Source organism: Prionailurus bengalensis, chromosome C2 (assembly GCF_016509475.1).
Source record: "Prionailurus bengalensis isolate Pbe53 chromosome C2, Fcat_Pben_1.1_paternal_pri, whole genome shotgun sequence".
Lineage (NCBI taxonomy): Eukaryota > Metazoa > Chordata > Mammalia > Carnivora > Felidae > Prionailurus > Prionailurus bengalensis.
In genome coordinates, this window is record NC_057350.1 from 147517521 (window position 1) to 147545445 (window position 27925).

Sequence of the window (27925 nt, forward strand, 5' to 3'; positions counted from 1 at the left end):
AAATGATGGTTTCCTTAAGGTAGTGTTCTCTGTGCTTCCAGCACCCAGAACTATGCAGTAGACCGATCAGTTCGCTGTTTCTGGATGGAATGATTGTTTGTAGATAGAGTGCCTTAGGTAACCACTGACAAAATCAAGAAGTTACTCAGACGTCCCCCCGCCCCGGCCACCGCCACCCTGAAATGGCTTTCATTACGAATCGCCTGTGTGAAGGAAATTCTGATCTGACATAAAGGCATTATTTTATTTCATTCGAAATTGCAACACATCATCAGGGGTTCGCTGGCAGGCTGCCTAGCAGTTAGATACTCATTTAACGTGTCTTGCTTTTCCCTCTCCAGTTAACAATGGCATGATGGTCACCGACAACAATGGTATCATCAAGTTTCCGCAATTGTGCAAATTTTGTGATGTGAGATCTTCCACCTGTGACAGCCAGAAATCCTGCCTGAGCAACTGCAGCATCACGTCTATCTGCGAGAGGCCACATGAAGTCTGTCTGGCCGTCTGGTAAGGTGGCCTCTAAAAATCTGCCTTTTCTCTCTTTTCTAAGTGATGCGCGCTGCCGTGCGTAAAGTCAGGGTGTCCCCTGGCCCCCTGACTTGTCCCTTTCCCTCAGGCAGCCTCTCTTCCGGAGATATTCTGTATGTTTTCAGATACATACACACCCCTGTGGATCTGTTTACATGTGGGCGTGACAGTGTATAAGATGGCCTTAAATATTTACAATAAGTCTGGGACCCCTTCCTTGTATGAAGGAGAGACATTTGCCACTTGTCGTTTTAACTGACAACCTCCCGCTCGGTACCCCAGAGTGACACCAGGAGCTTTGTTTCTCTGAGGCAATGTCAGTCTTGTTTTATGGGAGGAGAGGGGATGAAAGGTGGCTGTGTAAAGAGGAAAGACCTTGTCAAAAACAGGAAAGTTCTTAGGAGAACCAGAAAAACAGGCCATTCATTAGTCAGAAGTCCTGGCCATGTTACTCACAGTATCACTGGCCTAAATAATCCATCTTGCTCTGGGATCAGAACTGCTTGTTTCTTAGGTCACATTCCCTTCATATTCTCTCTCTCTCTCTTTCTATCTCTCTCATTCCCCCTTCAACACATGCGCACACACACACACACACACACACACACACACACACACACACGGTGCTCATAAATCCTTTGATTCATTCATAGTTTGGGATTGGGAGTAAGAGCAAGAGATAAAAGGAAAATAGAGATTAAAAGAGTCCTCTTTTATAAAATGTATAAATTCATTAATGAAATACAGCATTTGCAGACTTACTCTGATGTTTTAAATTTGTCAGCCAATTTTTTCTTAAGTAACCTATGTGTTTCCTGGCCAGTTGGCAAATGAGAATATCTGTATCTATCTATCTATATATTTTCTTAGTTTTTTTTAACATTTATTTATTTTTGCGAGAGCGAAACAGAGCACGAGTGGGGGAGGGGCAGAGAGCAGTGGGGGACACAGAATCCAAAGCAGGCTCCAGGCTCCGAGCCGTCAGCACAGAGCCCGACACGGGGCTCGCACTCACAGACCGTGTGAGATCATGACCTGAGCCAAAGCTGGCCGCTTAACCGACTGAGCCACCCCGGCATCCTGGCGAATGAGAAGATAAACCCAAATGTCTCCCTGCACCACCCCCCACCCACCCCACCGCCTTTTGGAGAAAAAGTCTTTTGAGACTTTCTCCAGACCACATACAGTTAGCCTTGATGATAGATCTGAAAAGCTTGCAAATTTCTTTTTTTTTCCCTTTTTTTTTTCAACGTTTTTATTTATTTTTGGGACAGAGAGAGACCGAGCATGAACGGGGGAGGGGCAGAGAGAGAGGGAGACACAGAATCGGAAACAGGCTCCAGGCTCTGAGCCATCAGCCCAGAGCCTGACGCGGGGCTCGAACTCACGGACCATGAGATCGTGACCTGGCTGAAGTCGGACGCCTAACCGACTGCGCCACCCAGGTGCCCCGCAAATTTCGATACATACCAGGGGATGAACGAGTTTCTTAAGAACTCCAAGAATGTTAACAGCCAGTAGCTGTCGTGACGGCTTGCTCTACCTGCCAACCTCATCAGGTCCAGTTCTGAGCACCGTCTTTGCGAAAGGGGTTTTGACAGAGAGCGTGTTCAGAGGAAGAGGGGCCGGTACGCTTGCAGGCTTAGGAAGCTTGTGATGTGTCAGCTGTTCCTCACAATCTGACGTGGTGAGTCCAGTAAAGACATGGGCTCTGTTGAGAGACGTTGGATGGCTGCTCAAGGGGAAACTATAATAAACTCGTTCTCCATCATTCTGAAGGGCAGAAAGAGGATCCGTCAAATGAACAAGGGATCGGTCTGCAGTATAAGTGTGAACATTTTCACACTTGTGGTTTCCTGCCAGCCAAACAGGCTTCCTCGTCTGAGGAGTCAAAGTGCAGTGGAGGCTGGGGGACCACCCATCAAGTCTAATGCAGGAAAGATTGAGGCACCAGATTGTTATGGCCTCAAAGCTTCCTCCTTTGCGTCTGGTCTCTGCTGATCACCTTTACTTAAATCTCCACCGTGACGTGAGAGTTTACTTCTGCGACCCCAGACAGGCTCATCTGATAGATATTTTGACCTGTGGTCCAAGCCCCACTGATGGCACGTGAATCGAGTCGCTGTGAAATTCCAATCTCTGGAACGAGGCGTTACTCGCTGTCTCAGAGGATGTGAGCATGTAGCGGGGAAGAGACCTCCCTGTTTCCTTGGTGTGCCCACCATGAAGAGTTAATACAACCAGTGTTGTTTTTCTACCTGGCTCAGCAAAGACAAATCCTCCCGTGGGGGTGGAGTGTCGGTAAAGAGAAAGGGAAGTGAGAGGTGCTGTCGCACATCTTGCCCACCCTCCTCCGCACTGAAGCCCTCACCCCCTCAGTTGCTGGCACCAGTCGCCGCTGAGGGATCACCCGAGTCCCTCCAGCTAATTTCCCTCCCTCCACTGACTGGAGCTTCTGCCCTCACGTGGCCTCTGCTCAAATTTGCCCCTCCCCATGGGGAGCCAGCCTCCCGTGACCGATTGACTCCAGGGTCCAAAATGCCAGGCCACGTTGCCTCCTTTGGGACCGCCCCGACTGGCCATCTTAGCTTTACATCTTCTGAGGGATCAGGGAGTCATTTGCTGTGACCTGCATTGTGGCTCAGCTCCTGCTGTGGGAAGTGCTCCTTCCTTCATCCCTTACAGGTGCCTCTCCAGAAACTCGCAGAAATCTCACCTTAAGGTCCGTTTCCAGGGAAGCCCAGCTAACAGCCAGATGTGGAAACGGAAAGGCTCTACCCCTGCTCATGCATGCCAGTGCCCTTTTCGTCGTGGTGTTCTTTTCATTCATTCATTGACTCATTTGTTCGTTTAACTGATGTCAGCTGCGCCCCCATACCGTGTCAGACGCGTACGTTCTTGCCAAGGATAAAAATAATTTGGACCCAAAGTTAATTTCATTATTGTGTTTCTGTTTTTGAGTGGATGTTGACAAACCCCTTTAATGGCTCAGAGCAAATGTTTCAGCGCAAAGAAGTCTGTATTTATTCCATCGTATTCTCCCTTCCTATGCTCAACTGTATCCGAAGATGTTTTTCAGAGTTGGCTTTGCCTGCCAGGGAGCACTGTTACAGGAGTGAGTGGAGAAAGCAGTTAAGGACTTTCCCCAGACTCAAGTATTCTAATTGAATTTCCTCTCTGCAATTTTAGTTCTCTAAGCAGCGAGGAGATGGCAGGCAAGAGGCTCAGGAGCTGCCCAGGGATTATACGGCAGCTTTCCTTCACGGCCCACAGTTCCTTCCTCCGTCCATTCGTTGGGCTCTAGAAGCTTCACAAGGAAGAGACACCCTACTTTTACTTGGGGGGCACAGAAGACTCAGCCTTCAGTTTGTTACCCGAACCAAAAAGCAACCATCTCTGGGCACGCACACAACACACACACCCCCTCGCGGTGGGGGCAGGGAGGGAGGTGCTCTTGCTTCATGCCTGCCATTTTTGCCAAGACTTTCAGTAGCTTTGGGGTGAAGGATCAGTGGGTTTTTTAAATAGGCATGGTTCGTTGTGTGATCGTGCCAAGTTGGGTTTCACTTTGCTCCCTGCTAGCCACCCTAGAGTAAGGATTCCGATTGTGGCATTTCCTTTACCAGGAGGGACCTGCTCAGCAAGGGCGTGCTTCTCTCGTGCCTGCTGGAGTGTTAGTTCCAGAACCCTTGAGCTCTCTCGCCGCGGGCCCGTTTGCCTTTGCGGGAGCCGACCCTAGGTTGCGTGGATGCCAGACACGCTGTCTGTATTCCTGGTTGGACCGTTCTATCTGTACCCTTACTTCTGCTCTTCTTATCCTTGTTGACATATTGCCCATTAGTGTCCTGGAATTTAACACCCTAGCGGTGGTACTGTTAAAGTTGCTCTTCCCCTGTGGACATGGCCTACCTGTTTTCCAGGTGAGGGCTGTGCCTCAGCTGCTTCTTGCTTCCAACCTGCCTCCCATTTGCCTTGCTGCACGCAGTGAGCTTGTTGCCGGGAGGGGAGCAGCTGGTGAGTGTGTGTGGGCATGTGGGCACGCGTGTGCACTCAGTCGCATGCATTCAGAATCCTTCCCACGGGAGATTATATTTGCAAATTGATGGTCATTGAGGCCTTATTGACCCTTCCCTAGACAACCCCCGCTCCAGATATAGAGACTACCTTTCAAGACCACACGTATTTTGCATCTGAAGAGGTCAGAGATGGGAGGAAAGAGGTCAAACCAACCTTGGTGTTGGACACAGTCCTCCAAGATGGCAACTTTATGAGGAGCAGATTGAAACAGGCAGAGAATGGTGCACATTTTCAAGGATGCCAGAGTTTCATGTAGGCTTTTGCAATTATGACAGTGGACATTAATCATGTCACTTTTATTTTTTTAATTTTTTTAATTTTTTTTAACGTTTATTTATTTTTGAGACAGAGAGAGACAGAGCATGAATGGGAGAGGAGCAGAGAGAGAGGGAGACACAGAATCGGAAGCAGGCTCCAGGCTCTGAGCTGTCAGCACAGAGCCCGACGCGGGGCTCGAACTCACAGACCGTGAGATCATGACCTGAACCAAGTCGGACGCCCAACCGACCAAGCCACCCAGGCGCCCCTAATCACGTCACTTTTAAATGTAATGTACACATACAGCCAGCTGAGCATTTTCTAGGGCCTAAGTAAAATGCCACGTGGGAGATTCTCTGAGCCCTTCGCTGAGTCAGGCTTCAAATATGTGATGTGAAGGGATGCTAAATGTAGAAATAATTGAAGACAGCATAAACTATTTCACCGAACTGTACATGAAGAACACCTTGCAATTCTTTCCCGTGTGTTTTCTTTCTTTTTTTTTTTTTCCTCTTCTTTCCCTTTCTGTGAGTCGGGAAACTGCCAGTCCTTCCTCTAGGAAGTTTGTTCCGTTTGCTCAGCCCAGCAATCGGCTGACACGGAACACGCCCTCATTCATAGTGCTCTGGGGCCCAGTGAGAACATTGTAGAAGCTAGACATGACCCTCATCCTGCCAGATAAACTGGGGATACGGCATGAGCCCGGTGGTGCGTTCAGGATGGAAGGTTTAATCCTGAGTCCCTCGAAGTCTTCCCTTTACTGTGCCTTCCTTTCTACTGATTTCATTAAGACATAATGTGTCCGATTCTCCGGCAGGACAGCCTCCGAGGAAAGCCTTCGTGTTTACGGACATAAATGGGATTTGAGACTAGGCAATGGAAAAGCCAAAATGAGCAGAAAAAGCACAGGGGACTGGAGGACAGCCTGTTCGTGCTGGAGAACAGGAGCCAGCTGCCATTGTTAGAACACCTTTGTGAAGGCAACACAGGCCAGATTGCTTTTCTGCCCAGAAGACCGTATTTATCCGTCCTCTTTTTTCTCTCCTTTGCACCCCAGGAGAAAGAACGATGAGAACATAACCCTAGAGACGCTTTGCCATGACCCCAAGGTTACCTACCATGGCATTGCTCTTGAAGACTCTGCTTCTCCCAAGTGTATTATGAAGGAAAAAAAGGTGTTGGGCGAGACTTTCTTTATGTGTTCCTGTAGCACCGATGAATGCAATGACTACATCATCTTCTCAGAAGGTGAGTCTTCTTCCCCTAAGTGTCCGGAGCCCCGCTTCCTCTGTGTCCAGAGTCTCAGGCTCCATCCTTCTGGGACTAGACAGGGAGCTTACGCTCTGTGGGTTAGGAACCAGGCACCTGGCGGGACGAGGTGCTTAAGGAGTAACAGGGCTGGTCCTGGCCCAGAGCCAATCTGGCTCATAGGGCCCACGTTCTTCTTGGCCTGCAACCAATAGTTTCTTCCCCGACATCAGTGGCTCTCCGTGCGGTCCCCGGAGCAGCCGTGGCGGCATCACCTGAAAACTTGTCAGCGACGCAGATTCCGGGTCCCCACCCCAGACTATGGAAGTAGAAACGCTGGGTGCAGGCCCCGCAATCTGTGTTTGAATAAGCCCCCCAGGTGATTCTGATGCCGCTGAAATGTGAGAACTACTGGTCTAGAGATTGGAGGAGGCTGCCTTACTCTGAAGGCTTACTTTGAATTAAGTCAAGAAGTCTTGTGTACCTGTTCTCAGGATTTGTCTGAAGGGTACTGATTAATGCCCCGTCTCTGAGGAGAGCTGAAATGCAGACAGAAAATAATGACCCGGGGTTTATAGGGAAAGATGAGATTAGAGTCTTGCCCCCATCTTTGAAGTTCAACATTCACTCAGCTTAAAAAGAGAGCACACACTATTCCTTCAGTGTAAACCACTATTCAGTGATTTTTAACCACAAAAATAGTATGTGTTCCTTATCAAAAATTCAGACAATCCACAGCCTATAAAAATTTTAAATGGAAGTACGTAAGTTTCCTCTCCTCACTCCCAGCCCAGTAGATAATCAATATGAATAGTTTGTTTGATGCCTACTTGCCTCTGTCATCCATTCATATTATCCTTCCTTATCTCCTCTGTTTCCCTATTTCCTCCCCCTCTCTCTTCCTTCCTTCCTTCAATCCATGCATCTGTCTGTCTGTCCGTCCGTCCATCCATCCATCCATCCATCCATCCATCTGTCCATCCCATACCCTCATTCACCTTTCAGTGCAAATAGTTGATCATACTATAAATATTATTTGACAGTATTTTTTCACCCAGCCCCGTTACTTCTCCTTTTATTTTATTTATTTATTTATTTTTTATTTTTTTTCAAATTTTTTTCAACGTTTTTATTTATTTTTGGGACAGAGAGAGAGACAGAGCATGAACGGGGGAGGGGCAGAGAGAGAGGGAGACACAGAGTCAGAAACAGGCTCCAGGCTCTGAGCCATCAGCCCAGAGCCTGACGCGGGGCTCGAACTCACGGACCGCGAGATCGTGACCTGGCTGAAGTCGGACGCTTAACCGACTGCGCCACCCAGGCGCCCCGTTACTTCTCCTTTTAAATAAGACAATACATATGGATATACTGCATGCCTTTTAATTATTGTCTAGAAGTTCCATAACGTGGATTATCTTCTATGACTGATTTAACCATTCCCTCTTGGTAGATTATTTAGTTGTCTCCATTTTTCCACTTAATCCTACATTGAATATCGTTGCAAAAACGTCTTGTACATTTGTGCTAATATTTCTGTAAGAGAGATTTCAGCCCCAAGGAGGTCTGATTCAATAAAAAATCCTTTTAGAACACAAGTTCTGGGTTTACGCAGCATCCCTGCTGCTATGTGTATCGCAGCGATGGAAAACGGGGTCTCATGCTTTGTGTATGGTGCTCATGAGCACTGCTGACCCACCTTTTTCTCTCTCTGTGTCTTTCGCCAACTCCCATTCCTCTCTTCTTGTCTAACCCCTTACCTATTCCAGATTCTCTGTACAGAGTCAGACACGTTCATCTTGTCAGCACAACACTTTGGAAAATCACCCCTCCCTCCTATTTTCTCATCCTATGATCCATTTGTCTCATTTTTCTTGTGTAATTTGAGTTAGGTGGGAAGATATAACTGTGTTAAATCACACTAAAGCATGGTAACACCTGATATACTGACTTAACACATGAACCTTCCCCAAGTAGTTCACCTTTTCAAAGAACTCCCAGTCTAAGGTGAAGGGATTAATCTCTAATAGTAGAATATCCAAACAGGTTGATTGCCATCGATGAAACTTCTCTCCTTTTGCAAACTGGTTTTATCCACAGTGGAAGAGTTTATTCTGTCCAGAAGGGACAAAAGTTAGTAAATGGCCTCAAAGTTGAATATATAGTTGTATTACTATAAGCTTTTAAGATATTAATGACTTCAGGGGCACCTAGGTGGCTCAGTCAGTTAGGTGTCTAACTTTGGCCCACGTCATGATCTCACAGTTCATGGGTTGGAGCCCCACATCCGACTCTGCACTGACAGCCCAGAGGCTGCTTTGGATCCTCTGTCTCCCTCTCTGTCTCTGCCCCACCCCAGCCTATGTTGTCATTCTCTCTCTCTCTCTGTCTCTCTCTCTGTCTCTCTCTCTCTCAAAAATAAATAAACATTAAAAAAAAAGGGGGCGAGAATTCTTCTTAAAAAAAAAAGAAGAAGAAGATATTAATGACTTCAGTTTGCAGTATATTTCAACTCAGGTGATCATCATGGGCCCATGTCTGTACTTTCCCTCTTATTCATTATCAGACTATTTCTTTCCTTATGAGGTAAGATAATCAGCATAAAGGCAGTTTCTCATTTACAACACAGGAAATCCAGCACAGCTGATGACTGGATTGTCTGGATGACTTCAAAGTCTCTTAAAATGCTCCAGGGAGTGTTTGCCTTTTAGGCATCTCCCTTCTCTGCAGTGGGATAATTCCTCCATGTAAGACGCCACATAATTAGCAACATTTGGGGATCCGCATCCCTTCTTACTGCCACCATCTCTTTCTTATGCTGAGGAATGAAATGTCTTGAAGCAATTTTTATTTCTCCATTCCATGTCCAATAAGATGTCAAGCACAAACACTATAAAGTGTTTTATGCTGTATTTTTATTCGTACGGTGCTCTGTTCTTGTTGCCAGATTTCTGATCTGCAAACGCCGTGAGTGATAATTACTCACATCTTCCATTGTTCTTAAATATTTAAGGGCAAAAGGTAAGCCACATGGTTTTCCTTTTAAATGTAGATCTTATTTCCAGGGCTATTAGCCAAGATAGCTGACGTTCAGCGAGAATGAATCCTGTCTCTGAAAGATTCTCTCTTGCTAAAAGGTGTTGTGTAGAGTTCTGAGAAGTCCCAGTCCGCCCCTGGACTCCCCCAGACCGAAGATTCCAGCTAGAAGAGCGGGTGGTTGTGTTAGTCCTTATTGATGGCCTCGTGACAGCTGCTAGTCAGAGGAGACCTGTGAGGCTCCAGGACCGAGCATAGAATGTGGGAGGAGGGAACCCTGAGCAAACGGCTGTCCTGTTTACTTGCAGATGACACATCCACTTTGCAGAGACATTATGCGGGGATCGATCTCCCACTGAACCTTTAAGAATCAAACGCAACCACTCGGCTTTATTCATTCCTTAAACGGTTTCCAAGTGCAGTGAAGACACTCAATTTGCAGCGCTCAGAGCAAGGAGATGATTTTTTTGCTGTTTTAGGAAAGAGAAACAGTGTAGTGTAATTGGTTAAGAGTGGGAGCCCGAGGTGGGTTCCCTGCATCGATGGCCTGTTCTACTACTTATGAGCTTTGCCACCTTGGGCCAGTTACCTGATGTCTCCCTGCTTCAGTCCTCTTGGGTATGAAATGGAAATTAAAGGGCAGGGTTGGGGGCTGGCGCGGTGTTGTGATGTTGTCAGGATTGAATAGATGGGTGCGTGCGGAGCCCTAACGTCAGTGCCCAGTACAGCGTGGGGAGTCACTCCTCGCTGCTGGAGTTCGTTGGGCTTTTTGTACAGGTTTGGCACTTTTGGTTAAGACCTGGGCCAGGACGGTGCGGTGCCTAGGTCTCCTCCGGCACTGAGGTCGTGCGGTCGGGTTTTGACCATGGCATGCCAGCAGAGCATTGAGACCCCTCTCGCATACACGGAGGGGCTTGCTTTGCTGGACTCTGAGCCTCATCGTCCGCATGCCTTCACAGAGGAAGGGGAGCGTATTGGGTCTAGGATTTCTAATCAAAGCTAACCACAGCCCTGACATCGCAGGATAATATTACAAATTAGGCACGTTGTTCCTGTTTTGACTCAGAATCACAGCAGGAGGCAGCTAAATAAAACTAGGAAGACTCACAAGTGCCTTTCAGATTAGTGATGAGGGTGATCACACTCTGTCCTCGCTAGAGGGATTCACCCCCTCTTCTTTTTTCCAGCCCAACGCTTGCTTGGGGCCACGTGCCCGTCTCACTGAATGGCCTGCCACTGTTGACCGCCTAGTGCTGATAGTGGGGGGCCTGTGGCCTGGGGTGGCTGGGAGTTACAGGTGGTGCCGGGAGGGCCCAGCTCAGTAGCCAGCGCACAGTAGGTACCTTCTGTTTTACTCCTTCCTCCCTGGGGAAGGAGAACCCCGTGCCAAGGAGCACAGCTCTCCTGCATGGTGGAAACCTTTCATACACGGAGTCTTGGCACACCAGCATTACCAGGGAGCTTGCTAGATGTACACAGCCTGCGTGACCTGTTGCATCAGCATCTGCCCTGTAACCGTGTCCTTGGTGATTTGTTTGCACGCTGAAGTGTGAAAAGCACTGGTGTGAACTCACCCAGCTAGGCACGGCACCAGAGATGGGTCTCGTTAAGTTCATGCTGGCAACTTGCTGAGCTGATCAGCCCAAGAGGAGTGCATTTGGTCTTAACCCTGGTTCTTTGGAAATGTGCTAAATATACTGTACTCGGTCCATTCATGAATCGCGGTAACGGAACTCCCCAGGGAAATGTGTTTTTCAACAGTGATGGTAACGTTCATTTCTTGATACACCTGATGTCTTGTTCACTCCACAGACCTTGTGCTAGCGTCTGCATGTAGATACCAGGCCCGTTTTAGGTAACATTTGTTTTGTTTCCATGATACTGTTTATGCTAATTTGTCTGCGGGGTTTGTCCCCTAATACTTCCCAAAGCAAGAAGACATTTAGGAATGCTTTTAAGACGTTTGTTCTCAATTGGGTCTACAGAGGAGATGTTTAATAGCCCCGGGGAGCCCTGGACAAGTAATAGAGTAACGTTACAAAGAGTTTGCCTGAATCAGTTTGTCCTTCAGTTGTTTGTTATGGTCATCTGCCAGAGTTGGGTACGTGAAAAACAAGAAAGTGACTTATAGGAACTTCCTGTCCCAGGTGACTGGGCTCCTGGCCATCCCACCTTTCCTCCTGACTTGGAGCTGAGCTGCTCATTCTAGAAATGAGCTCTGCAGGAAAGGGAATTAGCATTAAACTCAAGTCGTGAACTTTGAAAAGTTTGGTTTTAAGGCCAGAGACCCAACGCCTTCCTTAACTGAAGAGCCAGAAAGCTGAAGCCTTGTCCGAGGCCCCAGCCGTGGTAATTCATAGAACAGTTAGAACAATAGCAGCCGCGATCACTGCCTCGGGTTGAGAGTCTACTGTCGGTTGGCCACGTGGGCTAACTTGTCCACTTGCAGGGATGTTGTCTTGTTTCCTAGAGTCCTATTTTTTTTTCTGCCATCATTTTTTTTCAGCTTTATTGAGGCATAATAGACAAATACAATTGTAAGACATTTAGAATATACACATACGTTATGAAAGGATTCCTCTCATCTAGTTAAACACATCCATCACCCCACCTATTTGTGTGTATGTGAGAACATTTAAACGCTACTTGCAAGTTCCGATTATTCAAGACAGCTTTTTCAACTCACTGTGTTTTGCATTAGATCCTCTGACCTTACTCACTTTGTAGCTGAAAATGTGTACCCTTTTATCAACCTCTCTCCATTTCTCTGACCCTCCAGGCCCTGGCAACCACTTTTCTACTCTTTATGAGTTTGACTTTTTTTTTTTTTTTTAAGAGTCCACATAAGAAGTGGTAACATGCGCTATTTGTCTTTCTGTGCCTTTTTTTTTTTCTTTCTTTTTTTTTTTTTTTACTTAATGCCTTCAAGGTCCATCCATGTTGTTGTGAATGGCAGAATTCTCTTCTTATGGCTGTATATGGATATATTCCACATCTTCTTTATTGAGTCACCCATTAATGAACACTCGGGTTATTTCTATATCTCAGCCATTATGGATTTATCCTGCAGTGAATATGGGAGTATAGGTATGTCTTTGAGAGCCTGTGTTTATTTCCTTGGGTTATTTACCCCAAGTCAGGTTGCTGGATAGTATGGTATTTCTATTTTTAATTTTTTGAGGAACCACCGTACTGTTTTCCATAGTGGCTGCTACCTTCCCACCAGCAGTCCCAACATTTTCGTTTTCTCTCCTTCCTGGCCAGTGCTTGTCCTCTCCTGTTTTTTTTGAGTCACATTTTTCTTTAGGCTGAAATGAATCCCATGAAAGAAGCTTATCTACACTTTTCATTTTACTCCCAAAGAAATGGGTCTCCAGAGAGTAGCATGCATTTCCCAAGATCCCACCGTTGGTTCTCCAGCTTTTACCCACAGAGAATCAGAGAGTCTCGTCTCTTCTTCAGGGAGTGCCCTCACCCTTCCACGGTCAGGTCTGGTTGGGGGTGGGGTGGGTCGTGTATGCTTTTTAAATCAGGCTTACACCCGTGCAAGTTTGCACCCTTCACATAAGGGGCTGCCTGTTCTGTGGGCACATGACTGATCACTGAACTGCAATACACAGTCACCATTCAGCAAGTCCTTGGCAAGAAGTACAACCTCAGGCTTCCACTGTTCATGGGTTTGTGAGAAACGTTTATCACGTAAAGAATGGCCAGCAGGATGCCCATCTCTTGAGAAGCTCATGGTTCCCCCCAGTAAGATGATCCGAGTTTACATCCCAACTAAGCGACTTATAAACTGTCCCTTGAGTGGACTACTTCGCCTCGGCATTCCCCTCTGAAAAATAGGCATAGAAATAGTGTTTCCTATGACCAGGATAAGTGTGAGGATAAATGACTTCATTCACTTAGGGGACTTAGAATAGTACCTGGATCAGAGCAAGTCTTCAATAAACGTTGTCTGTAAATATTGACTATTACTTATCGTTGGATTCAGCCAGATGATCAAGGAGCTTTGTGCACTGAAATCAGGGTGGTATGTTCACGGTAAGGAATGCTGTTGGGGAAACTGTTCCCTGCATTGTGGTGGTATCTTCAGGAGGAAGCCGGGAGAAATTTCTCTCAGCTCTCTGCCTTAGAAAGACCGTTCCCCTCTGGGGCCCCGTTTGTGTCTGATCTTATGGACACTTTGAAGCATATAGAACAGAGGTCAGCAAACTTTTTTGCTAAAGGACCAGTTGGGAAATAGTTTTTGGCTTTCTGGGCCACAGAGTCTGCCTCCTGCGGCTGCTCAGCCCTGCCGTGGAAGCAGCTAGAGACAGCCTGTAAACAAGTGGATGCAGCTGTGTTCCAGTAACACTTCATTTACAGAAACAGACTTCAACCCCTGATGGAGAGCGTGTTTTTCGTACACCCCCCTTCAGTACCGAGTTGAGCATCTAGCAAGTAATGTGGCTACTGACACCACCCCTGCCTGCCTGTATTCCACATTTATCTTCTGTTTACTTTCATTCCACAACCCGTCTTTTACTTTTGTTGTCTTCTTTCCCTACTGTCTCTAGCTGTAGGTGACATGAGATTTTTGTTGTTGTTGTTGTTGTTGTTAAACAGGATGGGACTATCAGTAAACACATCAATTATTTGTCATCAACTTAGAAACGAGGACTCTAGAAACCACTTCTGACTCAGAGTTCAACCGATGTGGTTAAACAGAGAAACAGACCGTCCGATAAAGGCTGCCACCCAATGTGTTGTCTCATTGCTGACGTGCCAGCTACGTGCGGGCTTTTGCAGTTAGCATGCCCTTGAACCTGAGAGGCTGAGAGAAGAGAGACCAGGGCTCCCGGTAGCCACAGAGTTCCATTCCTTCCTCTCTCATTGTAGAATTTCTTTTAAATGAAAACAGCCTCTTCGGTTTGCAAGCCTAACTCTGGCAGGAAGACAAATGATTTTTTTACAGTATCAGACACGCGGTTTCCTGTCTGTGTTTAACTTGCTAGCAGAACATCTCAGCCAGCTGGTTCCCCCCGGACCTATTGTGACCTTAATAACATGGCCTCGCGCCATCCAGCACACGCACTCCGTGTATCGATCCCATGCCTCGTGCACTTTATTGACTCGTATCGGTTTCTGAGTCGGAGAGGACCTGGGAGCACCGCCCCCTTTCCCTTAAATCCCACTTTGTGTTTGTTCCGTCCCAGCATCACGGGGCTGGCTTCTTGGGGAAACTCTTCGTTCTCACGTGGAAGAAATGAGAAGAATAAAGGGGCTTTGGCAGCTCCGTGAGTTCTGGGTGTGCTGCCTTTGAACTGTGCAGTCGCTACTCAAAATAGCTGGCCCGCCAGCTGTGCGTTTTTGTTGCAGGAGAAGCAAACCAGATTTACTTTCTGGTCTCAATGTAGGAGAAAAAAGTTAAGTGTGGAAATATGGTTGTGAAGAGTTGTTAGAAGAGGAGGAAAATTCTGGATTAAACTCGCTGGTTTCATTCCTGGGAAGAGAAGTCAGTTATTTGAGGTGATGATTCAGTGCTGAAGGAGCCTTTGGTTATGAATGAGCTAGGTTAGAAAGCATCCTCTGAATCTGTGAATACGGCCTATGTCTGGCCAAGGAAATAATAAAGATCGTACATGCCAGAGGGCATTGTGACTCAGTCAAGTGCAGCTTAGAATGTATTTGTGGCGTCTCCGGGCAAAGCAACTCGCCTTTGTAGATTTTTTTTTTTTTTCCCTAAGCAGCAAAGTAAACAAAGATGCTCTGAGGTTAGATGTGGTTGCTGGTTGTGAATCTGTCTACACTGGAACCTCATTCCACTGTGAATCATGGCAGAGTGGAATCTCGAATCCCATCCACTTGGATGTGAGTGACCAGTTAAACATTTGGTCCAATAAGGTGGGACATCTGTAGTCTCTCATCACCCCCATGACCACCTCCTTGTGCTGTACAAACAACACATGGATGGGTGACTGTGAAAAGGGTCCGCAGAGACCCTTTGGCTATTTTACAAGTGTCTCAGCGCCCCACCAGTGGAAAAACACCAGGAAGCTAGCTAACCACCATGAAATTGACTTTCATTTCCGCTCATACTAAACTCCAGAGGCTGTATTTACCACCAGTTGGACATCTGGCTGACAAGATTTTGTAAAATCTTTTCTGATCCTGAAATCACTCCTGCATGGTGCTAATTATGTAAATATCAAATTTACCAGCAATCATTATACATTCATTAAGAAGGAACCTTTTTTTTTTTTTTTATCTTTTGCTTTAGAGAACGGTATGAAAACCAATACGTGGATGTACAGGAAGTCCACTTTGACTTCATGTAAGGAATAAGTTTTTAAATATCCCAGTGTTTAGACCTTATCCTAGATCTACAGCTAGATCTATTGGGATTAGATTGTGGAATGATTTCCAGAGGAGTGGGGTCCATCCATTGTAACATTTCATCATTTTAAGGACATAACTCATGTTTTTACTTTAAAAAAAATGTACCTCGCATTGCCTCATTAGGATATAGCATGTTCCATTGTCAAGAACGATTGATCCGGAGCACCTGGGTGGCTCGGTTGGTTAAGGGTTCAACTCTTGACTTTGGCTCACGTGATGATCTCACAGTTTGTGAGTTCAAGCCCCACATCAGGCTCCACGCTGACAGCACTGAGCCTGCTTGGGATTCTTTCTCTCCCTCTCTGCCCCTCCCCTGCTTGTTCTCTGTCTCTCTCAACATAAATTTAAAAAATATAGTTTAAAAAAATCCAATTGATCCTAAATGTAGGCATTAAAACTCCTTCCATTCCTTCTTTTTCCAGGTCCCATCCTATTCAGAATACCTATTTCTCCCATCCAGCTGAAGTCGTTCTCTGCTTTGGCTGCACTTTGGAAACACCTGAGAGGCTTTAAAAACCACTCATTAACTGGGTCTTAGCCCTGTAGTTTCAGACTTAATTGGTCTGAGTCCTGGTATCAGGATTAAAAAAAAAAAAAACAACAACACAACTCCCTAAGATATTCTAATATGCAGCCAGTGTTGGGAGCCACTGAACTCAAGACAGTTTGTTCTGCCAAATATTTTTCTATTTTTCATCACGTACCTCATATAACCTGGAAAAGAATGGTAACAATTAGAGAATGGCAACCACCACAGGAAGTAGCTAAAATGCAGCCTTGTAGGTTAGAGGAGGAGGAAAACAACCACACAAAATACCTGTCTTACCACATCCCTGAGGAACAGGAGGGTTCTCTAACACAGGGTAATACCGTGCTCTCTGTAACTTACAAGCAGCTACTCCCGAACAAGGCCAAGCGCGTTACTGGGTGGAGGCATCCGAGGTGTTAGAACTGGTGAACTTGTACAGCATTCATTCGAAACCTCAAAGTGTGACTGGAAGGTAGGATGGAAAACGGGGGGTACCACTGCCCTGGCAAAGTCAAGGTGGGGCGGGAGGTGGGGAGGTGTGCACAGTTGGAGGAGGTGGAGACCCTCAGGTGGGAGGAACTGCAACAAGCTGTGGTTCACGTGGAAAAAGCCAGAAAAAGAGGCAAGTTGTGTTTCAAGTGACCGAAGGGGGATCGATAGCGTGAATAATGAACATGCTTTTCCAAAGTGGTCGGAAGACTAACACGAAGAAAAATGTGGCCCCATAGGACATCCGTCAGGTGGAGGCTCTGCCCGGGGAGAAACAGGCATTCATAGGATAGGTGATCATTTCTTGGGCAAAGCCTGGCATGACTTAGGCTCTCTGTTAATGTTGGTTGCCCTCCTAAAGCCACAGCAACAGAAGTAGCAGGAATCTGTGTCCCAAGGAGGAACGTGAAGGACGATGAGCATGGTGGAAGGACTGCCTATCTACCGTAGCAGAAACCGAATCAGGGGTTTAGTTGCCTGGGATGGCCAGTAATAATGAACCTTAACAGATCCATGTAAAATCAGGCATATAGGTCCAGGCGATTGATTGCAGAAAAGTAGCTTACCAAAAGCTGGCTTGGCATCTGTTCATGTGATAAAGACCCCAGGGTTTACAGGTGAGTTAAGGGCACATTAAATTCAGGCTGATCTGACGGAGAGCATCAAAACAAAAACCATAGAACCAACTAACCAACGAGTCTTCAACTGTGCTCGCAGGAAGGGACATGAGAGTCCCAGTTAAACTTCGCGACACAGATAACATTCCAAGTATTGTGGCTGGGTCTAGAGAAACATGGAGAATCGCGAATACCAAGAATGATTTCAGAGAATACATCACTTCACACTTAGAAAAAGGACCTGGCATTTCTTGGGTGCCTGCCATATGTTGGGCAGGCCGACTTTAGAGTCTGACACATAGATCTTTTGAAGAGCAATTGAAGGAAACGGAGATGTTCAACCTGAAAAAGAAATGATTTAGGGAAGTGGGTGACATACTTACCAAGAGTTTAAGAGCTGTCATCTGTCCCGTAGAAGAAGAAACCATTCTGTTGTCTTTTACTGTAGAGAACAGCATGAAAACCAGTAAATAGATGGCCACACTTGATTTAATACAGAGAATAAGCTTAATATAAAGAATAAATAAACTATCCCAGTGTTCAGACTGTATCCTAACAGATCTACAGCTGGATCTATTGGCATTAGATTATGGAATGATTTACAGAGGAGTGGGGTCTCTCTGTTGTAACATTTTGACTAGAGGTTTTATCTCTACCTCTCAAGAATATTCCAGAAGAGGTGGTCCTACCCAACTAGACTACCAATAAGGCCCTTTTGTTGGGGAGAGAGGTGGAAGGAAATAATGTAAGGGAGACCACAGAAGGGGTGCAAGGGCTAGGGAATGGCTTAGTTTTGAAAGACGTGTGGGGCTCCTGGGTGGCGCAGTCGGTTAAGCATCCGACTTCAGCCAGGTCACGATCTCGCGGCCCGTGAGTTCGAGCCCCGCATCAGGCTCTGGGCTGATGGCTCGGAGCCTGGAGCCTGCTTCCCATTCTGTGTCTCCCTCTCTCTCTGCCCCTCCCCCGTTCATGCTCTGTCTCTCTCTGTCCCAAAAAATAAATAAACGTTGAAAAAAAAAATTTGAAATACATGTAATTGGAATAAAACAACCACGTGGCCTGGAGGGAAGACATCTTCCATTATTTTAGGAAGAATTATCCTCAGAGTCTGTCCAGAATGTCAAACAGTCCTGTCAATATTCTAGAAGTTAAATTCAATCGTCTGTGCCCAGTGAGCTCACTGTCCTTCTTTTGTTTAATTAGAATGATTTCTTTTTGTTGGCCTGAATCTAGTTGTTTGCTTTTTACTGAGACAATGAATGAAGAAGCGTATCTCCTGCAGCAGCTGATTTCACTAGTAAATTCTCAGAGACCCTTTTCTCACTGGCTAGCACTGAATACAGTTCTACGAGGGCTTTGCAAACAGGTCCTTTACGAATTTGCTGTGGGAGAGGGAAACCTGTCTGTGGCAGAGGACCAAGGAACTTATTCCATGTTTGCTGAAGCCCCACTTCTCAGAAGTCTACTGTGTAAATGAAGCAGGAGGGAACTTTGTAAGATGCAGGTTCTGATTCAGGAATTTAGGACAGGCCTGAGATTCTGCATTTCAGATACGTCCCCAGGTGACGCCTGCCCTGGCTGCTAGTCTGGGGGACACACTTTGTTGTCGTCGTTGTTTTATTTGAGTATGGTTGACATACAGTGTTATGTTAGTTTCAGGTGTACAACTGGGAACATCCTTTGAGCAGCAGAGAGCCAAGAGAGTCTTTCTGTATCATGCCACCAGATTTTTTTTTTTTTTGATACAGAAAATGCTGGTAAGATATTAGAACTCCTCAACTAGGAAGTGTGTGTGTGTGTGTGTGTGTGTGTGTGTGTGTGTGTGTATAAAATATGGTGGCTTGGTGTATGTGATGGGGCAAGAATAGAGGAAAGCTGTACGGATATGCAATGTAACAGAATAAAGAGATGCAATCTGTTTTGCTTCTTATGCAGTCCCTTATCTTGTTCTCTGGGGACCCTGGCGTGTGGTTCAGTAATGCTTCCCTTGCATAGTGAATGAACATGCACGAAACATATTCAGTGAATGAAGAGGAGACATCCGTATTTTTGGTTCACTTTCATCCTTTTCTTTATCGTAACCGGGCCCAACTTCCTTAGACATATGGTTCAACCGAGTTATGTCCCTGGGAGGACAACATCCAAACCAAAATGTGCATGCCTCCGCTTTCCCAGTACAGCCAGACTATCTTCCGACTTCCCTCAATAAGCCTTCCACCTGCTTTTTGGTATTGCACTTCAAACTCGTCAGCATACGCTCTCTTAAACTTATTTCTGACAAGGGTATATTGCTTCCCTTTCTCAAGAAAGAGAATCTTACAGCTCAGATAGTCATGGGGGAAATGGGTTCTCTAAAAGCAGCATTATCATAGGGCATGATACAAAAAGAAGCCAGGCAAAACTGCAAACCACAAACCTAGTGAAATTTTAATGCTTCTTTACCAGATGGGGATTTTTTTTTCTGGTTGGAAACCTATGAAATATGTTACTAATGAGAACTATTATTTTTTTGCTAGAGTTTATCACAAAATAATACAAACATATTTATCGAATGTTTTCTTTTTTTTTTTTACCTAACTTAAAGAGCTTGACAGATACTTACGAGATTGCCAGAAATCTCTTGTGAGTCTTATAAAGAACCTAGTGGGGTTATTTCTGGGTTGTCTTCATTCTGCAGGTGAGCAGGCAGAAAGAAACAAAGCTGGCGGTAAAATCAGGTTCCAGAGTTTTTAAAAACCCAGTTATGCTGCTTTTCATGTAAATTTTTCAGGCTCGGGATCTACTTTGTTTTGGGAGCTTTCTGTTGCCTGGTGAAGTGTTACTAGTTTGAATCTAGAGCTAGTTTCCGCCCCACCCCCCACACCCCCTGCAGATTGCAAACAAAGTCAGCTTTTCAGTGTGCATCCAAAAAGTCAGGACACTGGATCCCAGGTCAGTGTGGTGTCTAGAAGGTAAAGTAGCATGAAAGATACTAGTCCATCGCTTCATCCTGGAACACTCCAAGAACTCCCCTTCCCAAAGCATCAGGGACTTCAGGATTTTACATGTGGTGGCTGCTGTAGGAGATACTGCTAAATAGTTTAAGGGAAGAAAAGGGACCTTAAATCCCAGGCAGCAAAGGGCGTGGCAAAGAAAGGTGATTCTGGGTTACATTGGGAGACTTGGGATAAAAATGCCCAAATAAGCTGTTTCAACAAAATGTACTTTGTGTTGGTCTGTTTGGAAATAATAGTTTCTTGACTGGAAGAAAGAGTCCTTTTCATACCATGAACCGCTCGTCCTTCCCGATACCTACATCATTGTTTGCGTGTATATTATTTCATGAGAAAAGAAGCCACATGTCCGTGCGTCTGGTTGTAGAGCAGATTGAACTAGCATGGGGACACCTGGACACCAAGCGTCACTGAGCCCAGGTGTAAAGGACTGAGCTAGATGAGCCTGTAGATTTATAAAAATTCTTTATCTTGTAACACAGATTCCTCCATTTTGTTTCACTGTGCTGGTTCAGATCTCCAGTTCATGCTCAGTAGAGAGAGCTGTGGTTGGCATCCTGTTCCTGTTTTTAAAAGAAATGCATCTACCATTTCCCCGTTAGAATCAAGTTTGCTGAAGACCATTGGTATGTTTTCCTTATCAAGGTGTTCAGCGTCATCATATACTTCCTCTGTGTCCACTGAATTGATCATGTAGTTTTTCTGCTGTAATTGATTAATGTGGTAAATGACAGTAGGTGGTTTTGTTTGTTTCTCGTGCTAAAACATGCTCGCCTGGTAACCTGGTCCTGCTGTCTTATCTTTCTATTTATTTTTATTTCAGTTGAGAGAGAGAGAGAGAGAGCAAGCCCAAGCAGGGGAGAGGGGCAGAGGGAGAGAGAGGAAGAATCTTAAGCAGCTTACGTAGCCCAACGTGGGACTCGATCCCATGACCTTGAGATCATGACCTGAACCAACACCAAGAATCAGATGCTCAGTTGTCTTAGCCACCCAGGTGCCCCTCTTATCTTTTTATATCCTTTAATGGGTTTGGCTTGCTGTTTAGTTAGAATTATTTGTTTAAATCACAGTACGTGAGTGAGATTGCTCTGTAATTCTCTTTTCTCATACTCTCCTTGTTTGCTTTTGGTTGTTCTGTTTTCATGGAATGAATTGAACCATGGTACAATCTTTTCTGTTCCCTGCAAGCGTTTGTGTGATATTGAATGGGTTTGTTCCTCACAAGTTTGGTTCAGCTGGGACTGGTATGAGTTTAGGGCTTTGCGGGGGGGGGGGGGGGGAACACTGTTGCTCAAATATTCTCGGTTACTTTTTTCCCCTACTTCATAGTTTTCATTTTTTTTTTTAATGTTTTATTTATTTTTGAGAGAGAGAGAGGCAGACAGAGAGGGAGACAGAGGATCTGAAACCGGCTCTGTGCTGACACCAGACAGCCCGATGCGGGCTTCGAACTCACAAACCGTGAGATCATGACCTGAGCCAAAGTCAGACGCTTAATTGACAGGGTCACCCAGGTACCCTTCCCCCACCTCTTATTTAAACAAAATTTAAACTTGTAGAAAAGTTGAAAGGATGGCATAATGTACACTTGTATACCCTGTGCCTTCCTCAGTATTTACCCTGTGTTAACATTTTACTACTTCCTCGTTTCTGTGTGCCTGTGTGTGTGCGCGCGTGCGTGCGTATGGGTGTATCGTAGTCAATATTCAAGTTTCCCCAAAGCTGCGGTGTTGCTGCTGTTGCTTAAATTCCGGATCCAGGCAAGGACCACACATTGTATGTAGTTGTTTTATCTCATCCACCTGTTTCTTGTTTTTCACGACATTGACTTGGAACAGGCCGACCCGTTTGTTTTATTCTGGATTTGTCTGATGGTTCCTGCTTAATGAGATTCTTTTTGCTAATCGAGATATAATTGACACTTGACATTGTATTAGTTTCAGGTGTACAACATAATGATTCATTGTATGTATATATTGCAAAGTGATCATGACAGTAAGTCTAGTTAACATTCCTCTTGGCGGCACGTGGTTACAAGCATATTTTTCTTGTGATGAGAGCTTTAAGAATTACTCTCTTAGCAACTTTCAAATATGCAGTGCAGTATTTGTAACTAGAGTCGCTAGGGTGTACATTTTATCCTCCAGACATATTTTATAACTGCAACTTTGTACCTCTTGACCACCTTCGCTCATTTATCCTACCTCGTACCTCCCACTCTGGCAACCACCAGTGTGTTCTCTGCATCTATGGGTTCAGTTTTGTTTTGTTTCTTTAATTCCACATGTAACTGAAACGATAAAGTACTAGTTGTTCTCTGTCAGGCTTCTTTCACCGAGCACAATGCACTTAGGGGCCATTCATGTTGCCATAAATGGCAAGATGTCCTTCTTTTAATGGCTTAATAGTATCCTACTGAGTGTGTATTTATATAGATATATCGTGTTTTCTTTATAAATTCATCCACTGATGGACACTTCGATTGTTTCCACGTCTTGGAACATTAAATAATGTACATAATGTTGCAATAAACACTGGGGTGCATCTGTCTCTTAGAGATAGTGTTTCATTTCCTTGAGATGGATTAGATTCAAACCAAACATTTCTGTAAGGGTTCTACTGGTGTTTTTATTGTAGGAAAGTTTGGGGTGGGGAGGGGGTTGACAGTTCTGGAAAAATCGAATTCTGAGATGTGTATTCAGACATGTTAATACCAAGGAAGCTAATTTGATAGTGAAAGGCTACAAAAGAAGAGAGAGAAAAAATTCAGAAATTAGGAAAATTTTGAATTACTCATTCAGTTTCTTTAATATTTATGAGATTATCCAAGTCTCATAGTTTTTCTTGGGTCGGTTTTGGTAAATTACACATATATTATTTTCAGGACTTATGACCATTGTTGTCTAAGTGTTTAAATTTATTAGCAAAAAGGTCTCATGATCCTTTGAATCTTTGCTGTGCTTGTAATTACACCCCCTCTGTGCCTTTGCCTTATTGCCTTAACAGCTGCACAGAGGCTTGCATACTGTATTAGTCAGTATCCACAACCAATTTAGGGTGTTGTTGATCCCTGCCCCTTGTGTCTTTTATTCCTGCTTCACGATTTCAATCATTATGTTCACTATTCTTTCCTTCGGTTCACTAACATCATGCTGTTTCTAGGCTCTTCCTAGGGCTCGTGCCCTCTTCTCTGTGTTGAACCCTGTGTTGGCTGAAGGTCCCCAGAGCTGCCAGGAGCATCCCTCTTCGGGAAGCCCACCCCTCTGATGTGCACCACTACCTGCCATCAGAGCTCCTCTGCTTTGATCCCAGCTCACTTCCTGTACCTTTTCCCAGTTCCCACTTCTGCGAAATGGAAATAAATCCTACATAACTAGCAGTGTGGCTGCAGGATTCAACATAATTTGTGGTATAAAACATAGTGTTTGGCATTAAGTAGAAGCTTAGTAAACGAGTGCTGGGCTTGTCACCATTATAGTGAACAGAATGACTTAAGACAGGAAGTTCTCCCTCCCCCCACAGGCCTCTCTCTCTCTAGCAGTTTCCTTCTTTGGATCTGGGCCAGTTGCATGTATATCCTGTTGCTTTAGACGGTATTGGCGTGTGAAAGCTTAGCGGTTAGACTGCTACCACCAGCTTCAAGAATCTCAGGGTTGTCCTGTGGTGTTCGTTCGTAAGCCCTGCAGCAGGGAGTGTGTGGAACAATCATCCTTGTCCCTTTGTATTGCTTGGATAAATTAGTTTCTTGGTAAAGTTGTGCCTGAAACTCCCTCATTAAGTGGAGGAACTGCCAAAACTACTTCAAATATTAAAATAGGAGCCCATCTCTCAAATTCGTCTATGGTGATTTGGCTTTTCTCAAGACACATTAGCTGACCCACCTGTGACTTTTTTACTATATTGGTCTTATTTATTGTCTCTGTTATGGTTTGATTTTTCTTTTGAAACTGTGAATTATAGAGGTTTACTTTTAAGTTCCTTTTAGTAACCAGTGTTCGATTGGGGCATAACAAAGGACTTGAAAGAGGCTGGGACAACCTGTTTTCATTGGTGTGTGTGTGTGTGTGTGTGTGTGTGTGTGTGTGTGTGTGTGTGTGTGTGTGTTACTAGGCAACTTGTTTACTTTTAAATCACTCCAAAGGAATGTATACCATGAAATTTCCCCTTGAGGTTTTCTGCCAGTTTGTATTTTTTTATGGCATACTAACATTTATCTTTGACATTTGTCTTTAAAAAAATATTTATCATCAAGGCTCTGACATTTGCAAATGGTTCCTTATTTGCAACTAAGTCTGGGCTCTGTATGTGGGGCACATTTGGTTGGAAATTTTCAGAATTATTAAAGAGACCTCCGGGTTCATTTCTAGGGAGACAGTTTGGTGGCATGGAAAGAACAAAGGCTTTAGGGTCACTCAAAGTTGAGAGAAACAGCCCCCCTGTTTGCCCTTGAGTGATTCATCATAACTCTCAAGTTCCCTTCCTTCCTCCCTTCCCTCTCTCCCTCCACATTACAAGAATGTTTCTGGCAACATCGGTCATAGCTCAAAAGGACCAATAGTGGTAGAATGGATAAATATATTATGGTATATTTGGACAAGGAATTTAATTTCTTCACCCCTAAGATGGGGTGAATACTTGAAGGGGTGTTCTGAATATCAAATGAGATTATGTATCTGAAATTTTTGGCACGTAGTAAGTGCTCAAAAAAAAAAAAGAATTTTATCTTCCCTTTTCTTTTCCCCTAATAGCATCCAAAATAATTTACTTAGCCCAGGAGCAAGGTGTGGCGTCCACAATTATTCTTCTGATTTCTCTCTTTTGAAAAGAGAAAGAATCTTGCAAAATAAAATAAAATAAAATACAAACACAGAAAAGCACATAAAACAAATGTCCTGCTTAGCAAATGGGGCTAACATTCTTATAACCCCTGCCCAGGCCAAAAATGAATAATTTTGCCAGATATCCTACAAGTTCTATGTGTTCTTCAACTCAATCATAGATCCCTCCTTCCCTCCAAAGTAACCACTATTTTTCTTCTATAATTATCACTTACTTGTGTTTTCTTAAATAGCTTTATCATCCACGTTTGCATCTGGCAAACACTAGCATAGTCCTACCTATTCTTCTTCTTCTTATTATTACTATTATTTTGGTAATTTGATATACCTACAGGTTCTTTTTTTTAAATCTGCTCTCCCCAGTTCCTTTTTCCCCTACATCGTATCTATTGAAGAACCACGTTGACCTGTACTATTTTACAGTCCGGATTTTGCTGGTGGCATTCATGGTGCAATCCACGGCATTTCTCGATTCGCTGTATTGTTTGAAAATTGGCAGCTGGATCTGGAGGTTTCATCAGACCCCACTTAGATCTCTTTGGCAAGTCTATAGGCACAGTTATTCTCCTCCATCAGGGGTGATGATGTCCGACCATCTCTGATTCTGTTACATTGGTTGGCGTGGGTGCTTGTTGCCTAGATCCATTTAATTCATAAAGGGTTAAAAAAAGGATAATCTGTTTCTTCCAACTCATTTGCACTTATTCGCTAGAATAATTTAACAAGGGGATGCTTTATTCAACTCTTTGGTTATCCAGTGCTGTGGTCTGATGGAAATGGCAAGATGCATGCTTAATGTTTCTCTTCATGTTCTAGTTTTCAGTATAATGAGTTGACATCCTGTTGCCCTCAGAAGTTGATAAATTTATTTGTCAATCATTCTTATATCAAGTTGAAACGTACTTAATTGAGTCCCAAGTGTGTTGCTTTTTAAAAATCTTCATTATCCTGTCTTGGTCGGAGAGTCTCTTCATGATGGCTTCTGGGTCCTTTGGTCATGACCTGAGTAGTCTTTGATCACCTCCTTGTTATGTGGTATAACAAAATATTCCAAACTTATTATTTCCAGTCCCAGACCTAGAATTGGCCGTTTTGCCAAGAAGCCAAGATGTCTTCTGTTGGAAGCCTTCTATTGATGAGGCATTTCTTTTTTCCTCAAGTGGGAACCAAGAACCATAGCTTTCCTAGGAAACTGAGTCCTTGTGAGGTGAAATGACTTGCTTCGGATTTCATGGGTGATTAATGACAGATACAGGAATATAATCTCAGTCTCCTGATCTCTAATCTAGTGTTCCTTCTTTCACACCACATTCCAGGTACTCAAGCTAACAGTGCCCACATGCCATGCACAAATTACAGGGAGACTGTATGCGAGCAGAGTCAGGTCTGGCTCACTCATGGAATTTGGCCTCTGGAGAAGAGGCAGTCAGCTTTGCAGAAATATTCCTCATCAGGTTGATTCATCAGACACATTCATTCATTCACTCAACAAACTTGACTTGTCTCCTTATCTTTGTGTCTGGCTGTGAGCATGATGATGGTGAGCAAAAAACGTGTCTCGTTAATAACTATACTTCAGCTTTGGCTGTGCCAGAGAAAATTGGCAGGAAACTTGATACTAGGGACAACTTTTACTTAGTTTGCTAGGTAAGCTAAAAGAATGTTGTAGAACCAACCGAGGCTCAATAACCTCGTCTGTAAAACAGGGCTATTAAGGGAACCTGACTTGGTTGTTGGAGAAATAAAGTGAAATGGTGCTTATAAAGTGAATTGCTCAGTGCCTAGTCCAATAAAGCACATTTTATGATCATTTTCTTTATTATTGTTGGGATTTCAGTGGAGGGCTTCCCACCATTACCCATTGCAGACCTCCCTTCATGCGGGGCAAGGGAGACAGCAGCTCTGATGGAATTCAGAGTCAGGATCTGTCACTGGCACCAGCTTCCTCCCTTAGTAACTTCCTGGAGAAACAGCCCAATCTCAGAATCACTGCTCTAGGAAATCCTGGCAGATACTGGCGCTCCAGTGACTTCCCTCTGCCATGGGCTCCTCGCTTTTTTTGTGCATGTGCCACGGACAAAAGTCCATAGACTTCCTGGAAGTCTGGTGAACCCAGTGGACCCCTTCTCAAAAGGTTGTTTTAAAATGCATAAAATATAATATGCAGGATTCCCAGGAAAATTAATGATATTGAAATATAATTATCAAATGTTTTAAAAACTACATTTGTGATACAGTAATATGTGCTTCTGTAATAATGCTTTAACAAGATCGAGCATCAGATCTAAGACACTGAAGTATATTAAGTGATGAGTATAAATGATATACAAAGACATCTTGTGATAAATGCAACATGGCCTGAAAATACCTGTGGTTTCTACTGGTAACAAACTCATAGCTACGGCTACTCGTAGGAAATGTTACTTTAGCCAATAGTTGGAGAAAATAAAACGATGTGATTTCTGCCCATTTAAATTCGCAGATCTACTGAATTCTATCCATGGAGCCCAGGCTGATAACTTTTCTATTAGAGTGTAGAGACTTATTTTTTATGAATCTTAAAGAAATTCTCTTACTTGTACTCCTCCCCTCCCAGAAGTATATGGTTTCCTCCACCACCCAAAAGCAGAGCATTCCAATGAAACCTTTCGTAAGCCAAAATGACGTAAAGCAAAGAAGCAATTACCATTAATTTATTTGGAAACATTTTTGAGCATTCCCACATTCCCCCAAATAATCACTTTTTAGGCTATTCTGATACTGTGGGACACATCTTGCTAACAGATGCACAAAATAAATTGAGATAAAGCACAGATGTTCACAGAGTTCGAAGCTATGGCGGCCTGAGGCTGAGCTGCTGAGTGTGGTTCCCAGGGAAGGGGCTTGGCAGGGCTGGTCTCGCTGCTGGGGTGGGGGTTGGGGGGGGTGCCT

At 44.5% G+C, this 27925-nt stretch overlaps 1 protein-coding gene across 2 annotated transcripts in view; it reads left to right on the forward strand.

Annotated features, from left to right (window-relative positions):
- Window positions 1-27925, forward strand: part of TGFBR2 (transforming growth factor beta receptor 2) — a 91491-nt gene that overhangs the window by 38008 nt on the left and 25558 nt on the right. The window contains exons 2-4 of one of the 2 annotated variants that reach the window (XM_043595599.1): window positions 342-510; window positions 5924-6114; window positions 20672-20782. In XM_043595599.1, the coding sequence (XP_043451534.1) occupies window positions 342-510; window positions 5924-6114; window positions 20672-20782 (471 nt within the window). The remainder of the gene's footprint in view (window positions 1-341; window positions 511-5923; window positions 6115-20671; window positions 20783-27925) is intronic. The other variant, XM_043595600.1, reaches the window with a different exon arrangement.